This window comes from Eubalaena glacialis, chromosome 3 (assembly GCF_028564815.1).
Source record: "Eubalaena glacialis isolate mEubGla1 chromosome 3, mEubGla1.1.hap2.+ XY, whole genome shotgun sequence".
NCBI classification, from domain to species: domain Eukaryota; kingdom Metazoa; phylum Chordata; class Mammalia; order Artiodactyla; family Balaenidae; genus Eubalaena; species Eubalaena glacialis.
In genome coordinates this window covers 126,408,466-126,423,140 of record NC_083718.1, presented here as the reverse complement: position 1 = coordinate 126,423,140, position 14,675 = coordinate 126,408,466, and the positions used below count along the sequence as shown (strand labels likewise).

General features: G+C 37.2%; 1 protein-coding gene across 1 annotated transcript in view; it reads left to right on the top strand.

Annotated features, from left to right (window-relative positions):
* Positions 1-13,540, top strand: part of PTGFR (prostaglandin F receptor) — a 61,962-nt gene extending 48,422 nt beyond the window's left edge. The window contains exon 2 of the mRNA XM_061186419.1: positions 13,016-13,540. Coding sequence (XP_061042402.1) covers positions 13,016-13,306 — 291 coding nt within the window. The 3' untranslated portion in view covers positions 13,307-13,540. The remainder of the gene's footprint in view (positions 1-13,015) is intronic.
* The last annotated feature ends 1,135 nt before the right edge of the window (positions 13,541-14,675 follow it).

The following is a 14,675-nucleotide window of genomic DNA, read 5'->3' as shown; positions in this document are numbered from 1 at the left end:
ATTCACTTTGTTATAAAGCAGAAACTAACACACCATTGTGAAGCAATTATACCTCAATAAAGATGTTAAAAAAAAAAAGTGTTGCCAGCAGTCAAACAAAGTAGTCTTTTATTCCCAAAACAGTGCACCTCCAATACTACAATTAATTTCCAACTAGTTGTTCTCTCTTTAAATCATAGGTGAGTTGTTAATAATTATCTTAGTCATGACATTTTAGATAAACATTTCTTTTTTTTTTTAAATTAATTTATTAATTAATTTTTGGCTGTGTTGGGTCTTCGTTTCTGTGCGAGGGCTTTCTCTAGTTGTAGCAAGCGGGGGCCACTCTTCATCGCGGTGCGCGCAGGCCTCTCCTTCTCGTGGCCTCTGTTGTTGCGGAGCACAGGCTCCAGATGCGCAGGCTCAGTAGTTGTGGCTCACGGGCCTAGTTGCTCCGCGGCATGTGGGATCTTCCCAGACCAGGGCTCGAACCCGTGTCCCCTGCATCGGCAGGCAGACTCTCAACCACTGCGCCACCAGGGAAGCCCAACATTTCTTGATTAGGATGAAAATATCTTATGCATCTCTCATTGCTAATGTTTAGAGCATAACCAATATTCCTTTAGTCTAACTATGGGTTTAAGGTAGATAATCATAGCTAGAAAAAACCAGAGTTTACAATACTGCTAAAAGCATAATTCAAAATAAAATGCCTCAAATCACTTTTATAACAAGGTAGGACATATAAAGAAACATACATATTTTCATACACGTTTTCTTTTGCTAAGACCTAAAATTTTTTCCTACCGATTTTTTATTTTCAATGTTGCCTAAGAACAGAAATGATCGACTAAGGATAACAATTAGAAGTGTGGATTAAAAAAGTAATTAAAAAAAGGATCCAAAACGGTATTTGAAGACCAGTCAAAAGGATGAGAGGAAAGAGACTAATAAAATGATAATCATGCCATTTATCATGGGGTAGATAAGAAGACAAAAAAAAAACAACAATGCTGAGCTTTGTCTATTCTATCACTTTACATCTATTAGTTAATATTAAAAAAAATACCTTTCCCTTCTGGATAAATAGCTCTCCTCTGCCCTTGCAACTTTTTGACAACCGTCCTTCTGAGCCTCAGTTGGTACACAACTCATGAGACTTACCTGTCAGTTACATCTGTTGTTATGGCACAAGAGATTTGGAGCAATACATTTATAAGCATATGTTCCCGATTTAAATAAAAGTTACTAGTGAAAGTATATTAATAGAAATACCAGGTGAGAGAGTGCTAGAATCAGATAGAAAGACAACTAGACATCGGCAGACAGAAATAGAAACCTAGAGATTTAAAAATGAGACCTACCAACGCCAGGGAGACCAGTACATGAATCCTTATTCACCATCTCCTTCTCCTCAAATCCTGACTCCACCACATTTTAGTTGGGTGACCTGGGGCAAATTACCTAACTTCTCAGTGCTTCAGTTCCTTCATCCTAATATAGGGATAATACTGCTTTCCTCAAAGAGTTAACAGGTTTAAAAATGATATTAGGTATAAAGTATTAAAACAGTGCCTGGAACATAGTGACTACTCACTAAATGTTAATTGTTATTTTCTTTTTATCTTCTTGTTCATGAATGTAACATAGCACTACTGGTCTCATTACTGGGAATGGTAAAGATCACAGGCTTAGAAGCCAGATAGACTTGGATTTAAATCCTGCATCTGCCATTTACCAGCAGTGCAAACTTGGGCAAGTTAATGTCTTTGTGATCTGCAGTATCAGAAAAATAGTAACTACCGTTGGGAGTTTTGTTAATATATATCAAGTGCCAACATGACTTTTCCTTTCCCTTTCTACCCTCCATTGAAGACAGATTGGGGTAAAGGAATTCCATTATTCCTACTATGCCCAAGTCACCTTAGTGGGCCTGGTCTTCCTGTACCACTCTTGTGACTGGAGGTGTCAGACACTGAAAGGAATATCCAGTGGCCAGCAGTAGGTGGCTTCTCTAAAATTAAATCAAACTGATTACCAGTGAGTTTGATTTAACAGTGGTTGAATCTAACAACTTATTATGTAGAAAGTGCGGGAATGGCACAAGCTCTCTCTCTTTTTTTTAAATGGTAGTAAACATTACATTCTTGTTCAAAGAATGAGATAATTTTTTAGACAATTTTTGAAATCTTTTCTCTGAGTTATAGTTGATGTACAATATTATGTAAGTTACAGGTGTACAATACAGTGATTCACAATTTTTAAAGATTATACAATTTATCTGAATGAAGGTAAAAATTATTTTATCAGGGTTTCAAAAAAGTTTTTCACTTTGACTTTTTCAGTTTTATTTGTTTTGTCTCCTTTGGAATTACTGTTTGCATTATGTTTTGATTTGGTTCAAATTCAAAAACTTTAAAAAGGTAAGTCTCTCTCACTCTTGTCCCATCCCTGACAGGCAACCACTGATATTAGTTTCTTATTTATTCTTCCAAAGACATTTTATGAATATGCAGGTAAACATAAATATATGTATACATTATTTTCCCCTTCATACAAAATGTAATATATGCTTTCCTGCACCTTGCTTTTTTACCCTTAACAATGTGCCATGGAGACAGCCCTATTAGAATATATCAAGAGTGTCTCACATCTTTTTTTTTTTTTTCTTACAGTACTTTCTTGTATAGATATACAATGGTTTTTTTTTTGTTTGTTTGTATTTTTGGCGTTTATTTATTGATTTAAATTGAAGTATAGTCGATTTACAATATTTCAGGTGTACAGCAAAGTGATTCAGTTATATATTCTTATATATATTCTTTTTTCAGATTCTTTTACATTATAGGTTATTACGAGATAGTGAATATAGTTCCTTGTGCTATACAGTAGGTCCTTGTTGTTTATCTATTTTATGCATAGTAGTGTGTATCTGTTAATCCTAAATTCCCTATTTATCCCTCTCCCCCTTTCCCCTTTAATAACTGTAAGTTTGTTTTCTATGTCTGTGATTCTATTTCTGTTCTGTAAATAAGTTCTTTTGTATCATCTTTTTAGATACATATAAGTGCTATCATATATTTGCCTTTCTCTGTCTGACTTACTTCACTTAGTATGAAAATTGGCACAAGCTTTTTAACCTCTAAGACAGAGAAGTCTCTGTTGTAGCACCTTGAATGCACCCATTCCCCCTGCCTCCCATTTCCAAGCTCCCAAGTCCTTCTGGGATCTGGCCAGTGGAAATCTCTGCATCTATATCTCTCCTCTTCACCCTCCCATATCATTCTCAGTTTTGACCAGAGACTATGACCCTTCCCTAAGGACAGGAAAGATTTCCGGGGAGATGTTTGATTTCTAACCTTAAAAAAATTAAATATTTAAAACTCAGTGTAACTAACCAGGTCCCTTTAAGTAAATAAGCACTTCTGGGCAGACTAAAATTTAATGGTCTCAAATATCTGAGGCATTCCTTGAAACACATGTCCACATAAGCTTTCTTTTATGTCTGTTGTTTTTCACCTTGAATCCTTGACTTGGATCTGTGGTTGTCAGGCCTGCTTTCTGCTTAAATCTCTGACCTTCTGTTCTTGAAATTGCCTGTTTCTTCTTGTCTTTCTCACCTAAGCTGTGGGAGTCTTTTCCCTATTCTCCTGTGTAAGGTGGAGGAGAAGGATTTGAGAAAGTGAAAGACATAATTGCTATCCTCAAGGCACTTACAATATAATTGAAGGACTATTATACATATACTGACATTATCTCATTATATTTTTCATATTACACTGATACTATGTCTGTCAATGCTCATGAAGTGGTGCCAAGCATGATGGGAATGTATTTAGAATGAGAGATTACCAAGCTATAGAGAGCTTAGGGAAGGCTTCCTGGAGAAGATGGGGTAGGAAGGATAGAAAGATAGGTCATTCCCAGTGAGGGAAGGACAGGAAAATGACATGTTTTTGGCATTTATGAAATATTTGATAAAAGAATTAAGAAGTTGAAATAAGATAAATGAATAAATAAAAAAGTTGTGTCTGGAAGACCAGTTAGGAGCCTGTAATATAATGTTCTGGTTTTTAAGTGATAAGACACTGAAGAGGGAGCAGGATGTGGGTTTGAGGGACATCATCAAAGTGGACCAAAGAGCGTAGGCACTGGTGCTGCCTCAGGTTTGACATATGAGGCTCTGGAACTGGATGTTTATACCATGAAGTAAATCCACTGACAGAGTCATAAATCTGTGACTCTAACTCTGCATATATTTAGATGTATGAATATACTGATGTATATTTATATATTCATACATCTAAGTGTGAATAATCTGGAAACAAGCAGGGAAAAGTGAAGGTTATCTTACTCTACATATTCACTAAGAGTACAATTAATAAGTAAGAAGCTTATTTCCTATAATGTGCTAGGAGTTAGGATCCATTCATAGGCTGCATGCCAAGGAGAAACTAGCTGACATACTCCTGGAAGCACAGGTAGGTAGTTTGTCCAGATCACAGGAAATGATTGTTCCATTGAGCTTTGTACTTACTGGACCATTTATAGAATGTTAATTTTATTTCTGACCAGTGCAATTTTTAAAAGGAAGAATGAAACTAGGGTATAAGAGGTAGACAGCCAGGAGTTTGCAAACTGTGTTGTATGGAGAGCAGTTGAAGAAATGAAGAAAATATAAGACCAGCGTTATCTTTAAAGTATGTGAAAGGCTGACATTAAACAAGTGCACTTATTCCATGATGCTCCGGAGAGGAAAAATTAAGATACATAGAATAAATTTTAGCTTGTGATAATAGAGAATGTTCAAGAACTCACACAGTTAAAATGGCAGAGATTCTTTCATGAGTAGTGCTGAGTCTTTCCCTCTAGTTACTTAAGGACACTTGCAAGGAATTTGTGCTTTGTGGAGAAGACTGGACTAGATAAAGGAAACTTTCCTGTGTTCACTAAGATTTTGTGATTCTGTCTTCTCAGGTGAAGTGATGTAGACAGGTCCATGTGTACGTAATAAATGAAGCACATTTTGTTTTCCCTTCTCTCAGGATCAATTAAATTATTAAATTTTTGCTTTCTTTGAAACATGAACGTAGGTCTTAGTGGTAGTGATCACAAAAACACATAATCATTTACTGTAGCTCATGACTAGATTTGGGCTGAGAAACTTTAGCATAGTTCCTCGGACCCCTCTGACTCAGAGACATCAATCCTAACCCTTGTTTTATGGCCTCTGCCTTATTCTTGGCCTCTCATAGGGGCAAGTTGGATATATCTGTGTTAATCTGAAGGCAAAAAGAGAAGGGCTTCTTCAGGCATTTTTACAACTGGAGCAGGGCTTCAATCCTGCACCGCTGTCTTCTTCCATCCCCACCACTGCCTCGGGGTGGATGGAGAGGTGGGCTGGAGCAGCAGGTTCCAGGGGCCGCCTTCTCTAGGCCTGGTTGAGGGTGAGAGCTCTGTGCCCTCAGGCGAGTGTCTCTCTCAGTGTCTCCCACTCCCTAGGAAGCTTTGTTTACTCTCCTGAGTGAAGTTTGGTAAGAATATTGAGCAAGTAAATTGCAGGGCCCTTAGGCAGTCTGGTGTAGTAATCAGAAGGGACAGGCCCTGGACATGCTTTCATTCAGTCCCTGACACTTAACATGGACTGGTCCTTTATCTTATTGAACCATAGTTCCCTTATCTGTAAAGTGTAGATAACAATAGTACATATATCATAAGGTCATTGTGAGGTTTATTTGACCTAATACATAAAAAGAGCTTTCCTAGCACAGGGCAGTACTCAGTTCTAATTTTAGTGGTTATTGTTCGTGGCTGTATCTCTCACTCGTAGGTGGCATAGCATGTTGCTCTGGTTTACAGGAGACTTTCTGCTTTTCCCATGATTTAGGATCCCATAACTGCCAGGATGACCAGTTCTTATGGCCTGATGCTGGCCTGTGTTTTGATGGTGGTCCAGTTCTATGATAGAGTCTGCAGTTGTAATAAAGATGTTCTCTTAACTGTATAGTTTGTTCTCATTCATTTATGAGTAAGTTTCTCTCACTGTAGCTCAATACAATCTCTATTTGGTTTGTAGAACATATCTCTTGATTGTATTCATTTCACATTTCCTATATTTTTTTCCTTAAAGAAATCACATGTGATATATATGTATATGTGTGTGTGTGTGTGTGTGTATAAACATTTATTTAAAATTTTTGTTATATTTTGTATTCTGGGGTAAATGACTGTATTTTATTCCTTTGAAAAGTGTCAGAAAAAAAAAATACAACTTTTTTTTTTTTTTGTAAGGCCTAGCAGCAGGGGACCACATGGACGATTATTCCTAGGAGTTCTGGCATAAATTTTCCCTCTAAACAGACTCAAAAAAAGTGCAGGCCTGGGAGAAGATACTGGAATGGAAAATGAAAATACATGGATTCTACAAATGAACCTTCTCTAGAAAGATTAATATTTTGTTTTTTCAAGTATTATACTTTTTTTCTTCTCTATGCACTGTTCAGTTGAAAATTTTTCCCGCTCTTCATTTTGCACCTGATTTCCTCAGCCGGCATGAAGCAGCAAAGATGCATACAAAATATTATGATTTAGGACAGTCCCATTCTAGGGGGAGCTATCTTGATATAGCATGCCCTGTTTTCTCACTTCTTTGCAACTGTCAATGTCTTTAGGCAGAGACAAAAATGCGCTGTCAATCGGACCACTGGTTAATCCTCTATCAACAAATCAAACAGAAAAAAAATTTATTGTACAAGTGTTTGTATTTTGCAGCACTGATGTATACTTTAGGGGTAGACAACATTTCACAGCTGTTCTAGAGTTGTGGTATAAGAAATACCACATGTTTTTGTCCGTTTCTCCCCACACTATAATATTTCTGTCTTACTTATCTCTGAGTCATTCACCATGTGCAAATACTGTCTTAATTTTAATGAGTATTCAATAAATAGGAAATGATTGAAATATTACCTTCTATATTCAACAATGTAGAAATTTATAAAATTCAGATATGGGAAAAGTTCATAGTTGAAAGATATATCCTGTTAGAGCCTCTACATTTCAATTTGTTACTTTAAAAAAAATCTATTATTTGCGAGTTACACTAGAGTAAGTTTTTTTCTCAAGGTTCTTGTAGTCACTGTTGCAGAGATAAAATATTCTATTTTAAGAATAAATGCTACAGAGTTAAATCACCACAAATATATTCAACTCTAAAAGTTACCTGTTGTATTGAGATGGATTCAGCGATTTATATAATGTACCTTTTCCAAAATTGCCATTAAGGCAATTTAAATGAACATGAAATGAAATTAAATGAAATTTCTAATTTGCAATACTCATAGGTGCTGTGACATTTAAAAATCATTCATCTATACCTGGTTCTTTACTCACTAGTTATCCAAATGAACACATAGATTGAACTTCTCAGACTTGGAGGTGTAATGAAATGGTTCCTTGGTAAAGCTTCCAGATGGACCATTGTCATCATCTGGTAAGACTGGATTGTAATCGCATAATCACAATTAGCCCCCATCTCTGTGGTTATTCAAGTGCCAACCCTAAAGATCAGTCTCTGGATGACCATGCTATAAGGGACAAGAACTTGCAAATCAGTGAACTGTATGTACTTCTGTGTATGCTTTCAGCCCCTAAAGAAAGTGTCCCTGAACTAAGTCTTTTATGATGACAGAAAGGAGGACAGGAATGGTCTGCTTCTTGGGATAAGAAAGCTATGTGTGAAAATACTTGCTTTCGTGACTAGATGAGAACCATGTATAGTTGTCATAGACATTGTTCATATGAAAATAGATGTTAATAAAATGCTAGAAAATGGCTTGGTATCTAAATAAGTTGGACATTCTACCAGAAATGGTTTTTTGATTATGTATTCATTTAAATTTCCTTAAAAGATGGTGCCAAGGAGAAATACAGACAAACTCTAGCAGAAACAAAATTCAAAATTAGTCAAGTCTGAGTAAATGAAGTTTTGATGTATTAGAAAAATTGCAAAAACTCATCATTTTAATTACTGCATCTGTGATCATGTACCAGCAAATAGCTCTGCCTGTGGTACCTTTTATATGTCTTCATTATATTACTTACAAATTATAACTGTTTGCCTTCTTGTCAGTCTCTCATCATAGGGATTTCATTCATTTAATTCATTCAACAAATACTGACCAGTCCTACTCTATGCCAGGTGCTGGGGATGCAGCAGAGAACCAGATAAAAATATATACCTTAAAGATGATATTTTAGTGGCAGAGACAGAAGTAAAAACTAGATAAAGAAGCAAAATATATCATATGTTGGGATTTCTCTAAATGTTGTTCTTTGCATCACTAGCATCTACCACAAGGCCTGGACATAGTAGACACTCAAACTACTCACTGCTGGCTTGATTTACTTTCGTGATTACTCAAAGGAACAGAAGTATAATTCTTGAATTTACCATTGTTTTTAATTGTGAACAGCCACTGGAGTGCTGATACCAGTCAACAAATATACAGACTTAGGGTAGGGGATGATGGACTAACTTCCAGAATAAAACTTTAGTGACCATGAGCCCTATTATCTGTAAGTAAAGTAGCTTGGTAGATTCATTAATTTGGTGACCTTAACAGTTGTTATGATTGTACTATGGGGCCCAAATAAATGGAGATTTTATTGTATCATCTGTCTGTTTTGCTCTTTGCAGCTAGCAATGAACATAAACACTCTGGCCCATACATGTTTTTGATTTCATTATTTCTCTATTGTCTTAATGTTGAGTGTCTTGAGAAGTATCAGGTTAATTCATTTATTTTTTCATAGAATATCCAAACATTTGGCCTTTCCACTTCTCAGTTAGAATTCTAATCATAAACAAAGATGACCAACTGTAACCTGCCAAGGTCCAATGGAAGATATTTTAGAAAATAACACATAATAGTTACATGTCGGGTACCTCTTGGAAACTAGATGAAAGGCTGCGTATGTGATGAGAATCTGTGCACGGCTCTCTGGAATCCAAGTTCCGGTGGGCTGGCTGGAGAAGAATGCTTTCAAGGCTTGTGAGGTGACTGTTGATGGAGCCTAGGGAAAATGGTAGACACTCCTGTTCTTACCCCAACTCCCAACCTTCTACCATGCTTATCAGGGTTGAAATTCCCCAGCAATTCTGCAGCACCTCTCTCACATACACATAGACATTCATAAATGATTAACAATAGCTCTGATTCTTTAGTACCATAGTACAAGCTTACCTTGGAGATATTGTGGGTTCGGTTCCAGACCACTGCAATAAACTGAATATCGCAATAAAACGAGTCATGAAATTATGGTTTCCCAAGGCATACAAAATTATATTTACACTATATGGTAGGCTATTAACTGTGCAATAGCATTATGTCTAACAAAACAATGTATATACCTTAATTAGAAATACTTTATTGGGAAAAAAAATGCTGACCATCATCTGACAACACAAGGTTACCACAAACCTTTAATTTGTAAGAAAAAAATGCAGTATCTGCAAAGCGCAATAAAGCAAAGCACAATAAAACAAGGTATGCCTGTATATTTCAACAAATTACATGGGAAAAAAAGATACAGATTACAAAAGCAATGCACAATCTATCTAACAAATTAGTAAATTAGAGACAAACCAAAGGAGAAAATCAGAATCTTCTGTAGTTCTACTATCTGGAGTTAACAAAGGAAAACATTGATACACCCCAGGTTTTTTTTCTATGCATGCACAAAATTATGTATTTTTTTTTTCAAAATTGGGATCATACAGTGAATACAGTTTGGTAACTTGCGGGACTTCCCTGGCGGTCCAGTGGTTAAGACTCTGCTTCCGCTGCAGGGGGCATGGGTTCGATCCCTGGTTGGGGAACTAAGATGCCGCACATGTCGTACGGCGAAGTTTGGTAACTTGCTTTAAAAAAAATTAAGACTGAATCACAAACATCAATGCTTGCATTTTTTCCCATTACATGAAATTACCATAATTTATCCTTTGTTGCATACTTGGTTGTCCTGAATTTTCAATAATATACTATTGTCAACAATATACTATGATCTTTCTTTTACATGAATATTCCACCCACATCTTTATTGGTGGGTAAGTGGTTGGTGCTTCTCCCAAGCTAGGCCCTTGAGCAACCTCTCTTCCAGGTTGGGGCTGGGGGTCAAGGGAGGGAGAGAGAGGGTGTGCCTGGCCACTGCCCTGGTGTTCTGGAGAGAAGCCTGGGTACTGGCTGCCCTCAGCAGAGGACTCAATGGCTTTTCACAGCTGGTGACCACACTACTCCTTGCAGGGAGGGAGGAGAGTCAAGTCAGAGAAGTGTGTGTCATGTAATTTAGGTGTTTTTTTTTTTAAATTTTTATTTTATATTGGAGTATAGTTGATTAACAATGTTGTGTTAGTTTCAGGTTGCTTTTAAACTAGGCCCAGCTGTTCCATGCAATTGCACCAAGCATCTTTGTTCCCGACTACACAGAGCCATGTCTTGGCTGGGCTCTGAGATCTCCAGGAACACACCTAGTCATTAATAGGAAATGCATTCACTTAATATTCATGAGGCAAGAGAAAGATTGATTCCTTCATTCTTGAACCTCCCAAAACTCAGCAAATAGATTTTAAGTTCCATGAGGGCAGGAAATGTCTGCTTTGTTTGCCACTGTGTCCTCAGTGCCTAGCACATTTTCTGGCACATAGCAGATAATCAACACATATTTGATGAGTAAAGAAAAAACATGAAGTGAAAATATTGGGTTGGCCAAAAAGTTTGTTCAGGTTTTCTTGTAAGATGTTAATGGAGAACCTGAACGAACTTTTGGCCAACCCAATATCTCAATCCGATAGCCAACTGGGGCTTGGCTCTGCTTTCTTCTGAGAGAAACAGGGCTCATATAGGCTTATTTCTTCAATCCTGCTGGCTAACTTGGGGAGCAGGGATATAGGACTCTGGACCTGACCCAGGTACTATTGTATGGGGACTAATTTTCTCTGTGTTGAAACTTGGCCGGCCTTATTTAGCTAGAGAATCATTAAGCCTGCACTTTGATACATTTTTCCCCTACAGAAGGACCCATAAAGGAAAGAACCATTTCCCAAAGGATCTGTGTGGACTGCAAGATCTTGTTCCTTTTAGTGGCAAAAAACCACCTTGGAATCCTTTACTAGTGGATGGTGTTGTGTTAAAACTTTTAGAAGCATTCTAAGCCTCAAAATATTAGACCTCTGTGATGGATGAGCAGATGTTTCTCTGATGACTAGTTGCTGTGCTTCTAGAAATAGCCTCAATGAATAAAAAATAATACAATTTTATTCATTTCAGCACTTACTAAGAACATCTTAGGTACCAGCTTTGTACCAGATATTAGAAATAAAAATAAAAAGAAGAGATGATCATAGATATACAGGATAATACATAATTATCAGGCAGTGTGGCAAGTGATACAACTGGGTATAGACAGGGTGCCGGGGCAGCACAACTTGCTAATTCATCTCGGTGAAGTCGGGGAAAGTTTCATGGAGGTGAGCCCATTTTGACATGGGGTTTGAAGGATGGGTAGGAGTTTGTCAGGCAGAGAAAGGGGGAGTAGAAGTTCAAAATGAAGAGACTTACACAAGCCAAAGTTCAGAAGGGAATGGTGCATTTGGGACAGATGAGGCCTTTACGGCGGTTGGAGCAGAGGGTGTTGGCAGGAGAGATGAGGTTATAGAGGAGAATTTCAGATGCATCATCAAGAAGGCAATTAAGGAGTTTCTACTTTGTTGTGTAGATAATGAAGGTTTTGGTAAGGGACATTTTTCCTTCAACCATTAGTATCACCAAGCCAAATTAAGATATTTCTTCTTGATAATGATCCATCAAGAAGACCAAGAAGACTTGATTTTCTTTTCATTTGGGTTTTAGGCTTTTACATCTTCTCTTAATCCTGGTGACATAATAATCTAAGTCTCCCTTAAGTTTTCAGTTTTACCTTTTGTTCATTTGTTTTTTGTTTTTATATCCAAGGTGTTTTCAAAGATATCTTGTTTGCTCTGCAGTTGTTCGTTTAGAAGTTAAAGCTGGGCTCAGTGATTAGACCAGTTCTAACCTATAGCTGGGACCATTTATGGAACTTATTCTACAAAATGATCTCTTTAACATCATGAGTGGTCAGGAAATGGACACATGAGACCAAAATCTACGTTGTTATTGTTAAGTCTCAATGGTAATGAAGAGGGGAACCCATTTCCTCAAAGCCCTTAGGAAATCCCATTGCATTTTGGAATATTTTAGCCAAGTTAAGGCTAGGGTAAGAGATGAAGGAAAGGAAATATGAAAGAGAAGACATTGGTATCATTGTAGTTACCAAGCAGAAAATTCTAAAAGTAACATTCCAGAACAATATAACATACCATGTGCAAATTAGTATCAGATGCTTTAAATAAATTTTTAAAAACTCTATAGTTTATCCAAACTTTAGCTTATCTATACTTTATTTGCATAAATAAACTCTAGTTTTTTCATTGAAATTTACAAATGTGTGTTGGCTTTGAATTTTCTCTTCCCAGGAGTAAGAAAAGGTCTGTTACTAGGATCAGTGTTTGTCCTCTCTTGGGTCATTCTATTTGTGCACATTTGACTTGCCAGATAAGTTATCATTTTTGTAGTTCTGATGTCAATTTTAATTCAAAGGATTCAGATGTCTACATCAATGTTTCTGTGACTGTTCATTTCTTTTTCTCAGTATTTTGCAAAATAACATCACTTTGTGGAAAGTGAAATGAATAGCATAAAGCAGTTTGTTCAGTTAAAAAACTATAGGACTGAGCTTTGTGACCACCTAGAGGGGTGGGATAGGGAGGGTGGGAGGGAGACGCAAGAGGGAGGGGATATGGGAATATATGTATACGTATAGCTGATTCACTGTTATACAGCAGCAACTAACACAACAATGTAAAGCAATTATACTCCAGTAAAGATGTTAAAAAAACCCACAAAACTATAGGACTGAGAAAATGTCTCTCAGCTGATTTCCGTATTTTGTTTTGCAGGTGACAATGGCCAGCATTGGAATGAATAGGCAAGATTTTATGGGTGCCTGTGAAAGAACCCTTTTTACTCTTCGAATGGCAACATGGAATCAAATCTTAGATCCCTGGGTGTATATTCTTCTACGGAAGGCTGTCCTTAAGAGTCTCTACACATTTACCAGACGCTGTTGTGGAGTACATATCATCAGCTTACATGTTTGGGAGCTTAGCTCCATTAAAAATTCCTTAAAGGTTGCTGCTATTTCTGAGTCACCAGTTACAGAGAAAGTAACTCAGCAAACAAGCACCTAGTTCAGTAGGATGGTAAATCAGTGTAGGTCTAGGACCAAATTAAGGAAAGTTTTGGCAATATTTCAGTTAATGTATAAATATAGAGAGCCTAACTGGAAAAATCAACCCTCAGCCAGATAGTCTGGGGTGCACTTTTGTCAGATTTGGCTTTTGAAAATTTGTTAAATTAACTGTATAATTGCGCATTTTCACATGTTTTTGTCAACCGGAGGTAAACGTGATGAAATAATGCCACAGGAGTCAAATTGAAAACAATTTTGGGCTTATCTGTGTTATTGATGCTTTTGGAACAAGTGACTCTCTTGAAGCCTGTAGCATTTACTTGGCTTACTACCTGTGCAGTGAAATGGCTATTTGGGGGTGTCACTGCTCTATAGCAGTTCCTTATAGACTAGGCACAGTGAAGCGGAGCGCCCTCTTTTGATCTGGTCTGTTTTACCCCAGATTATGTAGCCTCAATTAGTGTGTTGTCACGTCACAGTGGATTCCTTGTGGCTTTTTATAATGACTTCCACGTACGTGAGGTGTGGCTGTCAGTTTGCCTCATCTTGTGAGCCTGTTTAGAATGCGCCTATCCTTGTCATATTTGACAGATATGACTGCTTGCATTTATTATTACGGAGGTCAAGTGTTGTTTGAAGATATTCTTGTTAAGTCATAGTTTTCAAGTAATCACCATTTCCTCTGAAAATTCTAGTGTATAGTCAATAATTTTTAGAGAAACAAAGGCTCTGTGAGCACGTGTATAGGTGACATGCATTATATCAGTTCCTAAGAAGCTCTGCCATGGATAATGCAAACAAGTAGAACTTAAACCCCAAGTGATAGGTGCAAAGAACATTGGCAAATGCGCTTTACCTTTAGAGTCATTGACACGGTGTCATTTCTATGTCAGGGAACAAAAGAAACACAACCTCTAGAGAATAATATTCAAAGACCATCTGCAGCTAGTGTGGTTCTTTCCACTTACACACACACACTCTCACACACACACAAAGAACATCAGAAATTTCAGTTGAAGAGGGCTCCTTAAATCTGTAATGTGGCATCTTCTAAAGCCTGTGCTACCAGTGCCAAGGAGAGGGTTGGCAATTAGCAGGCATTTTGAGACCCTTATAATGGCTAACCAAGAGATCAAGGGTTGAAATCTTTCCCCAAATTTCTCAGTGATATTTTAAACTTTATCTTTGCTTGTTTGTATAACTTAACCCAAAGAATTTTAGTAATCATTCAAAATGTCGTGGGTCTATCACAGCATAGGGTAGCTAGTTCTGCTTTACAATAGGGAAATGCATTTCTGTAAAAAGAGTCCCTTCATTAACTGGGGTCTGTTTTAAAATTAATCTTCCCTGTGAGACTGATTTTAGAT